Genomic DNA, 14,411 nt, shown 5'->3' on the forward strand with positions numbered 1-14,411 from the left:
TTCCTGATGAAGGGCTTTTGCCCAGAACGTCGATTTTACTGCTCCTCAGATGCTGCCTGAATTGCTGTGCTTTTCCAGCACCACTAATCCAGAATCTGGTTTTGAGCAACTGCAATCATTGCTTTTACCTCCATAACACTTTTGTCTTATGCAGTATACTGCAGGTTTTCCCTTTGAGTTTGTACCCTTGTGTGATGTTCTGATCACTTCCATACGAAACTTTCACAAAATGTGTCGTTTCAGTGATGCCAAGGCTGTGTACTACTAAATAACATTAGTAGAAATAGCATTATTGGTTATTTCTAACTAAAAAGAAAATTGGTTATTGAATATTAGTAATTCACTATATTTCATGAAGTGGTTATCACACAATCTTTTCAGAAAATTAGAAATATAATCAAAGAAATTACATACCTATGTTGAGGAATGTGAATTGGAGTTGAAGGATTATAGAAGTTCTGCCCAATTTGGTACAGAGATAGCATTTTCAGAACTCTGTTCAAAAATATAACTGTCTTAAACATGTCATTTATTTTAAAAATTGACCAATTATGTAGAAAAATAACATCACTTGCATTTTTAATCACTTGAATGCATCAAGTACAAGTTCAAAACATTTTAAACTACGTGAACAAGAATATTCTTAATTCTCATTGTGTTTCTTTTATGATATTTCATTAAAACATTCCCAAAATGAGAAAACATCTTAGGCGGCACGGTGGCATAGTGGTTAGCACTGTTGCCTCACAGCGCTAGAGACCGGGTCCAGTTCCCGCCTCTGGAGACTGACTGTGTGGAGTTTGCACGATCCCCCCGTGTCTGCGTGGGTTTCCTCCGGGTTCTCCGGTTTCCTCCCACAGTCCAAAGATGTGCGGGTTAGGTGAATTGGCCATGCTAAATTTCCCAGTGTTAGGTAAGGGGTGAATGTAGGGGTATGGGTGGGTTGCGCTTCGGCGGGTCGGTGTGGACTTGTTGGGCCGAAGGGCCTGTTTCCACACTGTAGGTAATCTAATCTATATAAGATTGAACTTACATTCAATGCACTGGTAAATGGACTAGTTCCCAGATGGCTCTCTTTTAAGTCCTTTTTAGATAAGGTGAAACCTTTCCTATAGATGGTCATGAGAATGTGGAGTTCTCTTTCCCAATAGGTAACAGAAACTGGGTGTTTACATTTAATCAAGGCTGAATTAGATCTTTGATAGACAAGGTAGTCAAGGGTTACGGGGGACAGACAGGAAATTGGAGCTGTGACAACAGCCAGATCAACCACGATCTTATTGAATAATGAAGAAAGCTTTAAGGACCAAATGGCCTAGTTCTGTACCTAAGCCTAATGCTCCTTTTAATAATGTGCTATTTTGTACAACAGGTACACAATGCTTTATCCGGAATCCTTGGGGCCAGTTATTTTTTGGAATTTGGTATTTTTCAAATTTTGGAATAAATGACATTTTCACAGTGAAATAAAAAGCAGAATTTGTACAGCAGACTCACCTGTGAATAGTACAACCGCTGAGAGACAATTGATGCCTGCTGGTGCTGGGCCACACCACCTCGTCACATCTGAGTGACATGTTTCAAGTGGGTGTGGAGTTGCGTTACCTGCTCACATGCCAAAATGATGCTCCACACTCCAGAAAAAAAAATCAGATTTTGGAGCTTTTTGGATTAAAAAAACTCACTTTTTAATGATGATATTGAAGAACTGGACACATGTTGGAGAATCCTGCGGAAACGTACTTGTCAGAAGAATTGTTATATTCACCACCTGACCATCTTTCATCATGCTTGTCACTTTTGTAGCCTATAAGCAAAATATGACTTTAATAGAAAATTTCAAAGCAAAACAAAAAAAGATTTACAATGTTCTTGACAAAAGTATTTTTAGCATCTAAGACTATCGCACTATAACTAACCCCAATGATTTCCCAATATTGCAGGAACTAAAAAAAATTAAAACTGTCTCCATTACTAATGGACAGACACTAAGACAAATTGATATTATAAAATAAAGAACAGCAGATGCTGGAAATCTGAAACAAAACAAGAACAGAAATTGCTGGAGAAACTCAGCAGGTGTGATGGCATCTGTACGCAGAAAATAGAGTCACCATCTTGAGTCCAGTAATCCTTTTTCAGAACTGATAGCATCTGGGTAAATGTGGTATTTATCTTAATGACAAGGGGTAGATTTGGAAAGAAAGAAGTGAGCTGACAGTTAGAGATGGAGCCCAGAGAGAGAGAGAGAGGAACAAAGGGATTGTTGATAGTAAACAAGGGCAGGGTAAATCTAGATAGATAATAATGAGGTCCATGAGTGGGTCAAAATGAATTGGCATGTCATGATTGGATCTGGGGTGTAGCAGTGATTAAAAGACATGGAAGTAGATGTTCAAAACACAAAACATTAACTCTGTTTTATTTCCACCTGTTGAATTTCTCCAGTACTTTCTGTTTCTGTTGCATGCCATTGATATTACTTGGGACGAAATATTTGTGGATATACAGGAACTGCTGAAACAGAATTGTTTTTGCACAGAACATAGGTCTAATAAAATTTGAATGCAAACAAAGTAGGTTAACACTTCGAACTCTAAGCTTTGGGTTTGAATTCTACCTACACTAATAGGATAAAACTGTTCGCTACCTACTTACTGCTTGTACAGTCTCAACATAGTTGAATGTGAGGACTGTAGATGCTAGGGATTAGAGTCAAGAGTGTGGTGCTGGAAAGGCACAGCAGGTCAGGCAACATCCGAGGAGCAGGAAAATTGATGTTCCGGACAAAAGCCCTTTATCAGAGATGACTGATGAAGTGCACTTGCCCAGAACGTAAATTACCCTGTTTCTCAGATATTCCCTGACCTACTGTGCTTCTCCAGCACTACAGTCTCAACCTAGTACATAGTGCATGCAAGCACATAGGAAAGACTGACCCTGGTTGCAAATACATCTGAAATATGATTTAAGGATAGCTAATGTCAAAACAAATCTCATTGGTTGCAATAGACTACTCATATTCAATAGGATGGGTATATGAAAGTTTGACAAACCATAATACTAGATACTTTTTTTTTGGAAGGTATAAAATCACAATGTCATTTTTCATTTGGCAATGTATGAAATAAGACGTTCCAGGGAATTTAATAGCTTATACAGCCACTGACATGGTTTCTTTGATCAAACACCATTGTCAGAATGGCATATCTCTGAGATTCTCTATATATTAGCTCACATAACATTAAACATCAACGCTACATTCTAGTTGAGACAGAAGTCTAGAAGTTTATTTACATTATCAACAATTTACACTGTTTTGGTATCTCAGACTTGAACATAGAACCAGGCTATGTGTATTAGACTGTCAGGCTCTGTACTTGTCAGACTATTACTGTTAACTGTTATAACTGATTGACTGAACACACACTAACTCCACTGAATTGAGCAAGGAGTTTCTGGAAGTTAGAACTTTTATACCACAGCATCGCACGGTTAATGTGTCATGTAATTGTCCTGAAGGTACACAGCCTATCAGATCAGGATTCTTTGCAATAATACAATTGTTGCATTAGCCAATATAATAGCAAACATATCTAGTTGGAAATAACAAAATGAGCTATACTCAGGATTTCAAGTTAGCTGCACAGTTATGTGGTTTAATGCAACGATATCTGCAGCTGAAATGCACTTCAATGTGGGCACAATATTGATAAGGCACAATCTCAGCTCTGTATCTAGTTCTTTCAAAGCATGCAGTAATACGGACTTCTGGGATAGTTAGGTAAATGATAGATTAACTACCTCAGACAGCACAACTGCTGGTTTTACACTCATCAATAAATGGTTGAACTAACATTAATTCTGGTTTTCTTCCTATTGGAAGGATGCTGTGAAACTTCAATGGGTTCAGAAAGGATTTACAAGGATGTTGCCAGAGTTGGAGGATTTGAGCTATACGGAGAGGCTGAATAGGCTGAGGCTGTTTTGCCTGCAGTGTCAGAGGCTGAGGGGTGACCTTGTAAAGGTTATAAAATAGATAAAGGATAAATAGACAAAGGTCTCTTCCCTGGGTTGGGGAAATCCAGAATTGGAGGGCATAGGTTTAGGGTGAGAAGGGAAAGATATAAAAGGGACCATGTGGTTGGAGGGTCCCAAGGCAGAAGATGAGGTGTTCTTCCTCCAAGCATCAGGTGGTTAGGGCTTGGTGATGGAGGAGGTCTAGGACCTGCCTGTCTTTGGTGGAGTGGAAATCGGATCCAGACTGAGGAGTACTATCTTCTTCGATTGTGATTATCTTATTTAAACAATTTCCTTTTGTTTTTACTTTTAAATGCACTATTTCATATTTTCTTCATTATTTAATATCTTGGCTACTTATTCCATCACCATGGTAAATATCAGATAAAAATACTGATTCAATACTGCTACTATTGCTTTATCATTCCCTGTGGTATTATCCTCTCTTTCCCTTAATAGTCCTACTTCAAGTCAATCTCCATATTTTACATTAATGTGCTAATAAAAATCTAATTTATGTTTCATGATACTTTATTTTCATAGTTCTTCATGGTTTTCTTAGTTGTTTACTATCTTCTCTCCTAATTTCTTTGTTTTTCCACATATCATGCAGTCACTGCTGCTTATGTTTTCAATGTACACCTCATTCCCAGACCTCAAAATTTTGTTTACATCTTTATTCACCCTCAAATACCCAACTGTTTAATTTGTTCTTTCCTTTTTACTGGAATGGATTTGGCTTGCACGCTTATTAAATTCCTAAGAGCAATGGATACATCAGATATGGTATAGATAAAGCATGGTAATAGTTATAATGGTTAAATTGGTCTCGAACATGCACAACTGTAAATCATCAGTAGATTTTTCTTTCACATATGCCCGTGAATAAAATGTGGACAGCTATCTCTTGCAGATTGTCACATTACTGTGGCCTGCCAATTTCCTAAAGGTAAATGAATGGAAATTAGGGGATCTTACAGCTCTGTGGCAGGATCCCTACTCCTGAGCCAGGATACCCGGGTTTGAGACCTATCTGCTCCAAACGCTTGTCATAACACATCTGAAAAAGCTGATTGATTTACTTTCATTTAAATATGTTACCTTGCAACTGATCAGTGCTGAAAAAATTAAGTAATAATTCTGATATGGCTGGGATCTAAGTAAGTTATTTTGTTTTTCAAAAGGAAGTAGAACATAGAACCTTACAGTGCAGTACAGGCCCTACAGACCTCCACGTTGCACTGACCTGTAGAACCAATCTGAAGCCCATCTAACCTACACTATTCCATTCTCGTCCAGATGACCATTTAAATGACCATTTAAATGCCCTTAAAGTTGGCGAGTCTACTATTGTTGCAGGCAGTGCATTCCACTACTGCTCTGAATACAGAAACTACCTCTGACATCTGTCTTGTGCCTATCACCCCTCAATTTAAAGCTATGTCCCCTCGTGCTGACCATCACCATCAAAGGAAAAAGGCTCTCATTGCCCACCCATCCAACCCTCTGACTACCTTATATGTCTCAATTAAGTCACCTCTCAACCTTCTTCTCTCTAACAAAAACAGTCCCTCAGCCTTTCCTCATAAGACCTTCCCTCCATACCAGGCAACATCCTAGTAAATCTCCTCTGAACCCTTTCCAAAGCTTCCACATCCTTCCTGAAATACTGATTGAAGAGTTCCGCTTAAATTCTGAAATCTTGGCAATAAATAAACACGGCAACATAGCAAAACAAGCATTAAGCTGTGTTTATTTTCACAAAATTGATGCCCTTGGGCTCACACAATCATACACTAACTACTTTTTAAATGCAACATAAATATCATCAGCACTGATTACAATTCTGACCAACCCTTGGGTATTCATTCTAAAAACAATGAATAGTTCAATTGTCTAAACTGTCGTATCAGTGCTGTGGTATCCTGTGTGTGAGGGTTGGAAAATCTCAGACACTACGTCCATAATTTTATAACATATTAGATTAGATTACTTACAGTGTGGAAACAGGCCCTTCAGCCCAACAAGTCCACACCAATGACAGCATCACAGACTAATTGGGAGATTTAATTGGAGGTGTTAAAATGGGTTTGGTTCTCATATTGCTTTTCAGCATTAATTCTCATTCTTAACATTTTTCCAAAGTTACAATATCAATATTATTGAGGAGTTTCAAAAATATGCTTCTTACTTGATTCTGCAGTTTATTTGGGAGGAACAATATAGCTCCATCAAATGCCCTGATTGTTCCGAGAAGATCACTGTGGCTGAACAGCAGTGCCATTCGTAAACGTTTGGATTCAATGTCAGGCATAAAGGTCACTTGGTACTGGTACAGACACCATTTTGATGGTGATCTGAAGGCAAAAAGATTAGGAACAATCTTCACTGGAATCCCACTGGAACCTGCAAGTATTCAAATTAATTTAGTCAGTAACATTATCACACTTAGGAGAAGTTTCAAATAGTACCTCACAGCACCACAGAGTGAGTTTAGATTAGATTAGATTACTTACAGTGTGGACCACATGGAAACTATTAGCTTATGCTCCATCTAATCAAAGAGCTCAGAAAGTCAGGAGATTCCTCAGGAAATATTTTTAAGGCAAAAGTAGAGCCATGGAGGTCAACAGCACAGAAAAAGGCCCTTCGGTCCATCGAATCGGCACCGGTCAAAAACAACCATCTAAGTACTTTAATTAAAATCAGTGTTCCACCAATTTAAAACTTTGAATTCAGACCCAGGCTTGCCCTTTTCCATAACTCTCTTAGATTCAAGGTTGTTAGGATTACAGTCTGCAAAATGCTCACCACTGATACATCATTTTAGACACTGAATCCAGGTAAGTGGTTGGAGGTTCAGGACCCCCGTCTTGTTGAGTCTTCTACATACGTAAAAAAATCTCTTCTGGATGCATTTTAAGGATTTTCATCCTATACACCTTTCACACTATGACTACTAGTTAATGTTTAAGATGCTGAAATCTCCTACTAAGTATCCTATGATATTTACACTTGCCCAAGAATTACCTACATAAGTGCTATTCTTTTTCCGTCAAAATTTAAGGCACGTATAATACAATCCTGGCAATGTAATTGCTCCTGTTATGGCTTCATTTGAGGAGCTTTCTAAGATGCCATCCCTCCTTGCTGCCATATTGATTCATTTGAGACTGATTTCCCCACAGAAGGTCATGTGGAATGATTATACAGAATCTGTATCAGCTAAAGCCTGAGTACTGTGCACAGTCCTGGTGTCTACATTACACGAGAAATGTAAAAGTATTGGAGAAATTGGACGTTCAGTGTTTTCAGCCATTGAGATACAGTTTTTGGGTTGCAGAGACATTTTCAAGGAGATTATGGAATACAAGGAAAGAATAAAAATATGCGCTGAAAGTTTATAGTAGTAGAATAAGATGAGACTTGTGTGCTGTAGATATATCTGTAAGGTCTAGTTGAGCCAAATGACCTGTTTCTGTGTTATAGTGTCTGATTCATACAACAAAGATACAGGCGCTTCAATCCAACCAGTCCATGCCAGCCATCTTCCCAAACTAAGCTAGTTCCACCTGCCTGCACTTGGCCCATATCCCTCCAAACATTTCTTATTCATGTACTTATCCAAATGTCTTTTAAATGCTGTAATTGTACCTGCATCCACCACTTCCTCTGGAAGTTCATTCCCCATATGAACTGTGTAAAAAAGGTTGCTCTTTATGTCTTTTTAAATCCTTTTTCTCTCACCTTAAAAGGATGCCTCATAGTCTTGAAAACTCCAACCTAAGGAAATATGCCTGCCATTCACCTTATCTATATGCCTCATGATTTTATAAACCTCCATAAGGTCATGCCTCAACCCCCTATGCTCCAGTGAAAAAGGTCCCAGCCCATATCTTTATAACCTAAACCCTCCACTCCTGGCAGTATCCTGGTAAATCTTTTCTGAATGCTCACTACCTTAATAATATCCTTCCAATAACAGGATGACCAAACTCAAGAAGAGGCCTCGCCACCCTCAACATGACTTCCCAGCTCCTATGTTCAAAGGATCCTCTGGGAAGCTAGGGAGGAGATAGCGGAGCTATTGGCCTTGATTTTTATATCGTCGTTGTCTACGGGAATAGTGCCAGAAGACTGGAGGATAGCGAATGTGGTCCCCTTGTTCAAGAAGGGGAGTAGGGACAGCCCTAGTAACTATAGGCCAGTGAGTCTCACTTCTGTTGTGGGCAAAGTCTTAGAAAGAATTGTAAGGGATAGGATTTATGAACATCTGGATAGGAATAATGTGATCAAGGATAGTCAGCATGGTTTTGTGAAGGGCAGGTCGTGCCTCACAAACCTTATTGAGTTCTTTGAGAAGGTGACCAAGGAAGTGGACGAGGGTAAAGCAGTAGATGTGCTGTATATGGATTTTAGGAAGGCGTTCGATAAGGTACCCCATGTCAGGCTAATGCAAAAACTACGGAGGTATGGCATTGAGGGTGCATTAGAGGTTTGGATTAGGAATTGGCTGGCTGGAAGGAGACAGAGGGTAGTAGTTGATGGTATAGGTTCATCTTGGAGTGCAGTTACTAGCGGTGTACCACAAGGATCTGTTTTGGGACCATTGCTGTTTGTCATTTTCATAAATGACCTGGAGGAGGGGCTTGAAGGCTGGGTGAGCAAGTTTGCGGATGACACAAAAGTCGGTGGAGTTGTGGACAGCGAAGAAGGATGTGGCAGGTTACAGCGGGATATAGATAAGTTGCAGAGCTGGGCAGAAAGGTGGCAAATGGAGCTAAGTGTGAAGTCATTCACTTTGGTAGGAGTAACAAGAAGATGGATTACTGGGCTAATGGTAGGCTACTTGGTAGTGTGGATGAGCAGAGGGATCTTGGTGTCCATGTACACAGATCTCTGAAAGTTGCCACCCAGGTAAATAGTGCTGTGAAGAAGGCATATGGTGTACTGGGCTTTATTGGTAGAGGAATTGAGTTCCGGAGTCCTGAGTTGCAGTTGTATAAGACTCTGGTGCGGCCTCATCTGGAGTATTGTGTGTAGTTTTGGTCGCCATACAATAGGAAGGATGTGGAGATATTGGAACGAGTGCAGAGGAGGTTTACCAGGATGTTGCCTGGCATGGTAGGAAGATCGTATGAGGAAAGGCTGAGGCACTTGGGGCTGTTCTCATTGGAGAAAAGAAGGTTTAGGGGAGATTTGATAGAGGTGTACAAGATGATTAGGGGTTTAGATAGGGTTGACAGTGAGAATCTTTTTCCGCTAATGGAGTCAGCTGTTACTAGGGGACACAGCTTTAAATTAAGGGGAGGTTGGTATAGGACAGATGTTAGGGGTAGATTCTTTACTCAGCGGGTTGTGAGTTCATGGACTGCCCTGCCAGTAGCAGTGGTGGACTCTCCCTCTTTATGGTCATTTAAGCGGGCATTGGATAAGCATATGGAGGTTATTGGGCTAGTGTAGCTGCAACATCGAGGGTTGAAGGGCCTGTACTGCGCTGTATTTTTCTATGTTCTATGTTCTATGTTCAATGAAGGCAAATTTGCTAAACACGTTCTTAACTATCTTGTCTACATGTGATGCAATGTTCATTTTCTAAGTGACTACCACTTGCATCATTTGAATATTTTAAAGTGAGAGCATCAGAACTTCTGGTTTACCTTGATTTGTACTGCAGCTGTACTCAAATAAGTGCAGCTCAATGAAATGCAGTGTCTATTAAGAACTGAAACTGAGGAGTTCCTGAGACAGATGAGGACATGGATTTTTCAGTTCAGATTTTTGAAGCTAGGAAATTATTTTAAAAGCATATTCTTAGATCCCCTACTCCACCTTCAGAGATTCTCAGGAATGGTTTCTGAACATCGACTCTCATAGCTCATTTAGGTTTTATCCGAGTGTAATTTTAGGTCATCCTTCATAGCTTTAATGTTATTTTCCACAATCCCAGTGTTGGAGAGCTTGTCATATGGTGGTGATCTGAAAGGTGGTTTATAACATGATTGTAATAACAAGGTGTTTGGGTTTCCATCATACTAAGCAGCATCTCAACAACATGGATGAATACATGACCATTTAAAGTACAATAGTCCTAATGTCTTTGAAAAATAGAGTCAATCAAACCAGTCTTCTTTTTCCTCACTTCAATATCCCGTCTCATCTCTAGCAAATTATCCACAAATGTGAAGGTAATATACAGAACATGGGGAGGTGGTGACCTAGTGGCATTATCACTGAACTGTTCATCCAGAAACCCAGGTAATATTCTGGGGATACAGGCTCAAATCCCACCATGGTAGATGGTAGAATTTAAAATCGAGTTTAAAAAAATCTGAAACTTAGGGTCTAATGATGACCATGAACCCATTGTTGATTTGGCGAAGGAAACTGCCATTATTACCTGGTCTGGCCTGCATTTGACTCCAAACACACAACAATGTGGTTATCTTTTAGCTACCCTCTGGCAATAAATGTTGGCCTAGCCACTGACGCCCTCATCCCATCAATGAATAACATAAAATGGGAATTTGTTCAACCAATATTAACCTCAATCTAAAACTAAAATCATTCAACTTCAGGCATTGTGAGTACTTATACGCAATACAATGGGCCAGGAATGACAATTTCATGCACATTGTCAGCCCTTCATTTTACAAAAGAAAGGACGTTGACAGTTATGAGTGGAAATTCTACTCAGGTCTTCCTCAGAAATGCAGAGGTGGACTTCCATTCTGACAGTTCTTTCATATAACAGAACGGGAATGCAAGCCATGTTCTACTTTCATGGCAGTAATAATGATTGTCTGGTCAGCAAAAAGTCTGCTTCCAATGTGTACAGTATCCTGGAAGCTCAGGAGTGAAATTATATTGCACAAGTACTACTTATCCCAGGTTAACTCATGGATTAATGAATTTGTTGCCAGAGTTATATTATCAACAACCTACCTGTTCAAGTCATTTTTGATTATTTCATCTGCTGCTAGATATTTGTGGGCGGCACAGTGGCTAGCACTGCAGCCTCACAGCACCAGAGACCTGGGTTCAATTCCCACCTCAAGTGACTGACTGTGTGGAGTTTGCACATTCTCCCTGTGTCTGCGTGGGTTTCCTCTGGTTGTTCAGGTTTCCTCCCACAGTCTAAAGATGTGCAGGTCAGGTGAATTGGTCCGTGCTAAATTGCCCATAGTGGTTAGGTAAAGGGATAAATGCAAGAGAATTGCTGGGTTGCGGGTCGGTGTGGACTTGTTGGGCCGAAGGGCCTATTTCAACACTGTAAGTAATCTAATATTAAAGCTTTAATTACATGCAATCATGATCAGTTAAGTTAAATTTTCACAGAAATATATTAATGACTTCTAGAACAGCAGACTGAAAAATTAAAACAATTATGCTGTGAAATATTTTTCACCTGATTTAGAATGTTCCACATGTCGCATTGTTTGCCTTGTATTTACACCAAAATCAAAGAAATTGCTTCTCTTGGAATGTCGTCTCTCCATTATTAATTGTCATTCAGAACAAGCAGATACCGTCTGTTAAGCAAGAAAATGATTACTATTATGCCTGATTGTATGAATCTGTTCTCCAGAGAAAATTGGCCCTAAACTGTAAAAATCAACAAACAATGGTTCACAGAATCCCAATAGTTCGCCTGGACTCCAAATAACATTTTGGCATCTGACAGGCAGAACCCCAAAGCGAGAAAGTGAGGACTGCAAATGCTGGAGATCAGAATCAAAATGTTTGGTGCTGGAAAAGTACAGCCAGTCAGGCAGTATCCGAGGAGTAAGAGTGTTGATGTTTCAAGCATAAGCTCTTCATCAGGAATGATTCCTGATGAACAGCTTATGCTCGAAACATTGACTCTCCTGCTCCTCAGATACTGCCTGACTGGCTGTGATTTTCAGCACCACACATTTTAACTTGGAGACCCAAAAGGAGTTGAATCTTGATTGCAATAAACCAGGCATGTACTGGAACATTTATGTCTATCTGATCAGCTACGAGTTCAGAAAAAGGGTTTTCTATTTATTACCCTCAGTTGACTTTTCTAGCACAACAGGTTATAGTCCAAGAGGTTTATTTGAAATCTTTTGGAGCACTGCACTGTTGTCAGGTGATAAGGGAGCAATTCTCCAAAAGTTTATGATTTTAAATAAACCTGTTAGCCTATAACCTAGTGTCATGTGACTTCTGACTTTGTCCACCCCAGTGTAACACACAATGTCTTTGAAACTTCTGATATTCTCAGTTTCATTGCGCTGTGAATTCCAAACATTTCCGTATGCAAACTTGAACAGTGCCCAATGTTATACTGAAAAGCAAAATGAACAATTGAGAAATTGTTCAGAAATCACCGATTCCTGATGAAGGGCTTATGCCTGAAACACCAATTTTCTGCCCCTTGGTTGCTGTGCTTTTCCAGCACCAAACTCTTGAATTTAGAAATTATGCTAGTTCATTAGAACATTGTATGATGGTTGATTAGCAATACAATGCAGAACAGGTACAATACAGTGCAGGTTCAATTCCCATACCAAGGTGACCATGAAGGTTGCACGTTCACAAACTGACCTCTCACCTGAGATACAGTGACCCTCAGATTAAAACACCACCAGTTGTCTCCTTCTAATGGGTGAGCAGCCGTATAGTCCAGGAGAACAATGGCAACTTTTTGTTTACCTTTTGATATGACTGGTCCGAGACATGCTCTATTGCAATCTAATAGTTAACATAATTCAGTATGTTATACAACATAATTCAATATATAATTGATACTGTTACTAGTTTCCATTCATAAAAAAGTTATGAAGGGAATTGCAATCATTTCTGATGATGAGCTCCAGTAAGTCAATCAACAATACTGGCTCAGTGGTGAACATTGCTGCCTCACAGCGCCAGGGACTCAGGTTTGATTCTGGCCTTGAGTAAATGTGGAGTTTGCACATTCTCCCTGTGTCTGTGTGGGTTTCGTCCCACAATCCAAAGAAGTGCAGAATGGCTGTGCTAAATTGCTCTTTGAGTTCAGGAATGTGTAGGTTAGGTGCACGAGTCAGGAGTAAATGTAGAGTATTAGGGTAGGGGAATGGGTTTGGGTGGGGTACTTTTCAGAGGGTTGATGTGGACTTATTGGGCTGAAGGGTCTGTTTCCACACTGTAAGGATTCTATATAAAAAATCTTAGTGAGATGAGTTGCCAGCAGAAGTGTTGAGGTGGGTACATTAACATTTAAAAGGCATTTAGACAAATACATGGATAGGAAAGGATTAGAAGGGCAAGGGCCAAGTGCAGGGAAAAGAGGGTAGTGTGGATGAACATTTTGGTCAGCATTGGCTCATTTGGGCCAAAGGGAGTCTATGAACAGAAAGACTCATTATTACTCCATCCCAAATTTTGTGACTAGTTCCAGAGTTTTAGCTGCAATACCCTACCCAGAATTGCACACATTTATTATGCTGTTTGTGGAGAATTTCTTAACATTATTTCAAACAACAAATGAAAAATTTAAGACTAATGTCCCTTTGTCTTGTTTTCAGAGTTAAGCTTGAAGCAATATTCCAGACTTAACTTTTCCAATTTTTAGTAACAGGTATACACTGTATCTTTACGAGTTGACTTCAAGCTCTTCCATCAATGAATAGTAACCCCTCAGAACTCTCATGATATTTTAAATGAGACTTTGATCATGGAGTAGTTCAAACACCTACAGCTCTGGTACTAATCTAATATAGCTTTAGCATGACACAATCCAGATATTTACTTCCTTTGCATCACACTGGATAGAGGTGTACAAGATAATAAGAGGGATAGGAACAGACAGTAGGGGAAGGTATTTAATTGCGGGAGGGGAAATTATAACACCATTAGACAGGAGCTGTGGATTACAAATTGGGAATAATTGTTCTACAGGAAATGCACAACAAAAATATGGAGCCTGTTTAAGGAGCACTTGTTGCAAGTGTTGGATAACTTTGTCCCACTGAGACAGGCATGGAATGGTAAGGTAAAGGAGTCTTGGATAACAAGAGTAGAGGGGCTTCTTGTCAAAAGGAATCTTACATAAGGTAGAGGAGGATTACAGAGTAGTGAGGAAAGAACTCAAAAATGGACTGAAGAGAGCTAGGAAGGGGCACAAAAAAACCTTGGTAGGAAGGATTAGGGAAAACCCAAAGGCATTCTACACTTACATGAGGAATAAAAAAATGATCAGAGAGAGGGTAGGGTTGATCAGCGATAGTGGGTGGAACTTGTGCCTGGAGTCTGAAGAGGTAGGGGAGGCCCTAAATGATTCTGGATCAGTGGTGCTGGAAGAGCACAGCAGTTCAGGCAACATCCAATGAGCAGCGAAATCGACGTTTTGGGCAAAAGCACTTCATCAGGAATAAAAGAGA

At 39.7% G+C, this 14,411-nt stretch overlaps 1 protein-coding gene across 1 annotated transcript in view; it reads right to left on the reverse strand.

Moving 5' to 3' along the window:
• LOC132816696 (piwi-like protein 4) overlaps window positions 1–11,519 on the reverse strand; it is a 156,518-nt gene extending 144,999 nt beyond the window's left edge. Inside the window, exons 1-4 of the mRNA XM_060826577.1 lie at window positions 11,429–11,519; window positions 6,212–6,426; window positions 1,686–1,807; window positions 415–495 (exon numbers count right to left, since the gene is read on the reverse strand). Coding sequence (XP_060682560.1) covers window positions 415–495; window positions 1,686–1,807; window positions 6,212–6,426; window positions 11,429–11,519 — 509 coding nt within the window. The remainder of the gene's footprint in view (window positions 1–414; window positions 496–1,685; window positions 1,808–6,211; window positions 6,427–11,428) is intronic.
• Window positions 11,520–14,411: the final 2,892 nt, after the last annotated feature.

This window comes from Hemiscyllium ocellatum, chromosome 6 (genome assembly GCF_020745735.1).
Source record: "Hemiscyllium ocellatum isolate sHemOce1 chromosome 6, sHemOce1.pat.X.cur, whole genome shotgun sequence".
NCBI lineage: Eukaryota > Metazoa > Chordata > Chondrichthyes > Orectolobiformes > Hemiscylliidae > Hemiscyllium > Hemiscyllium ocellatum.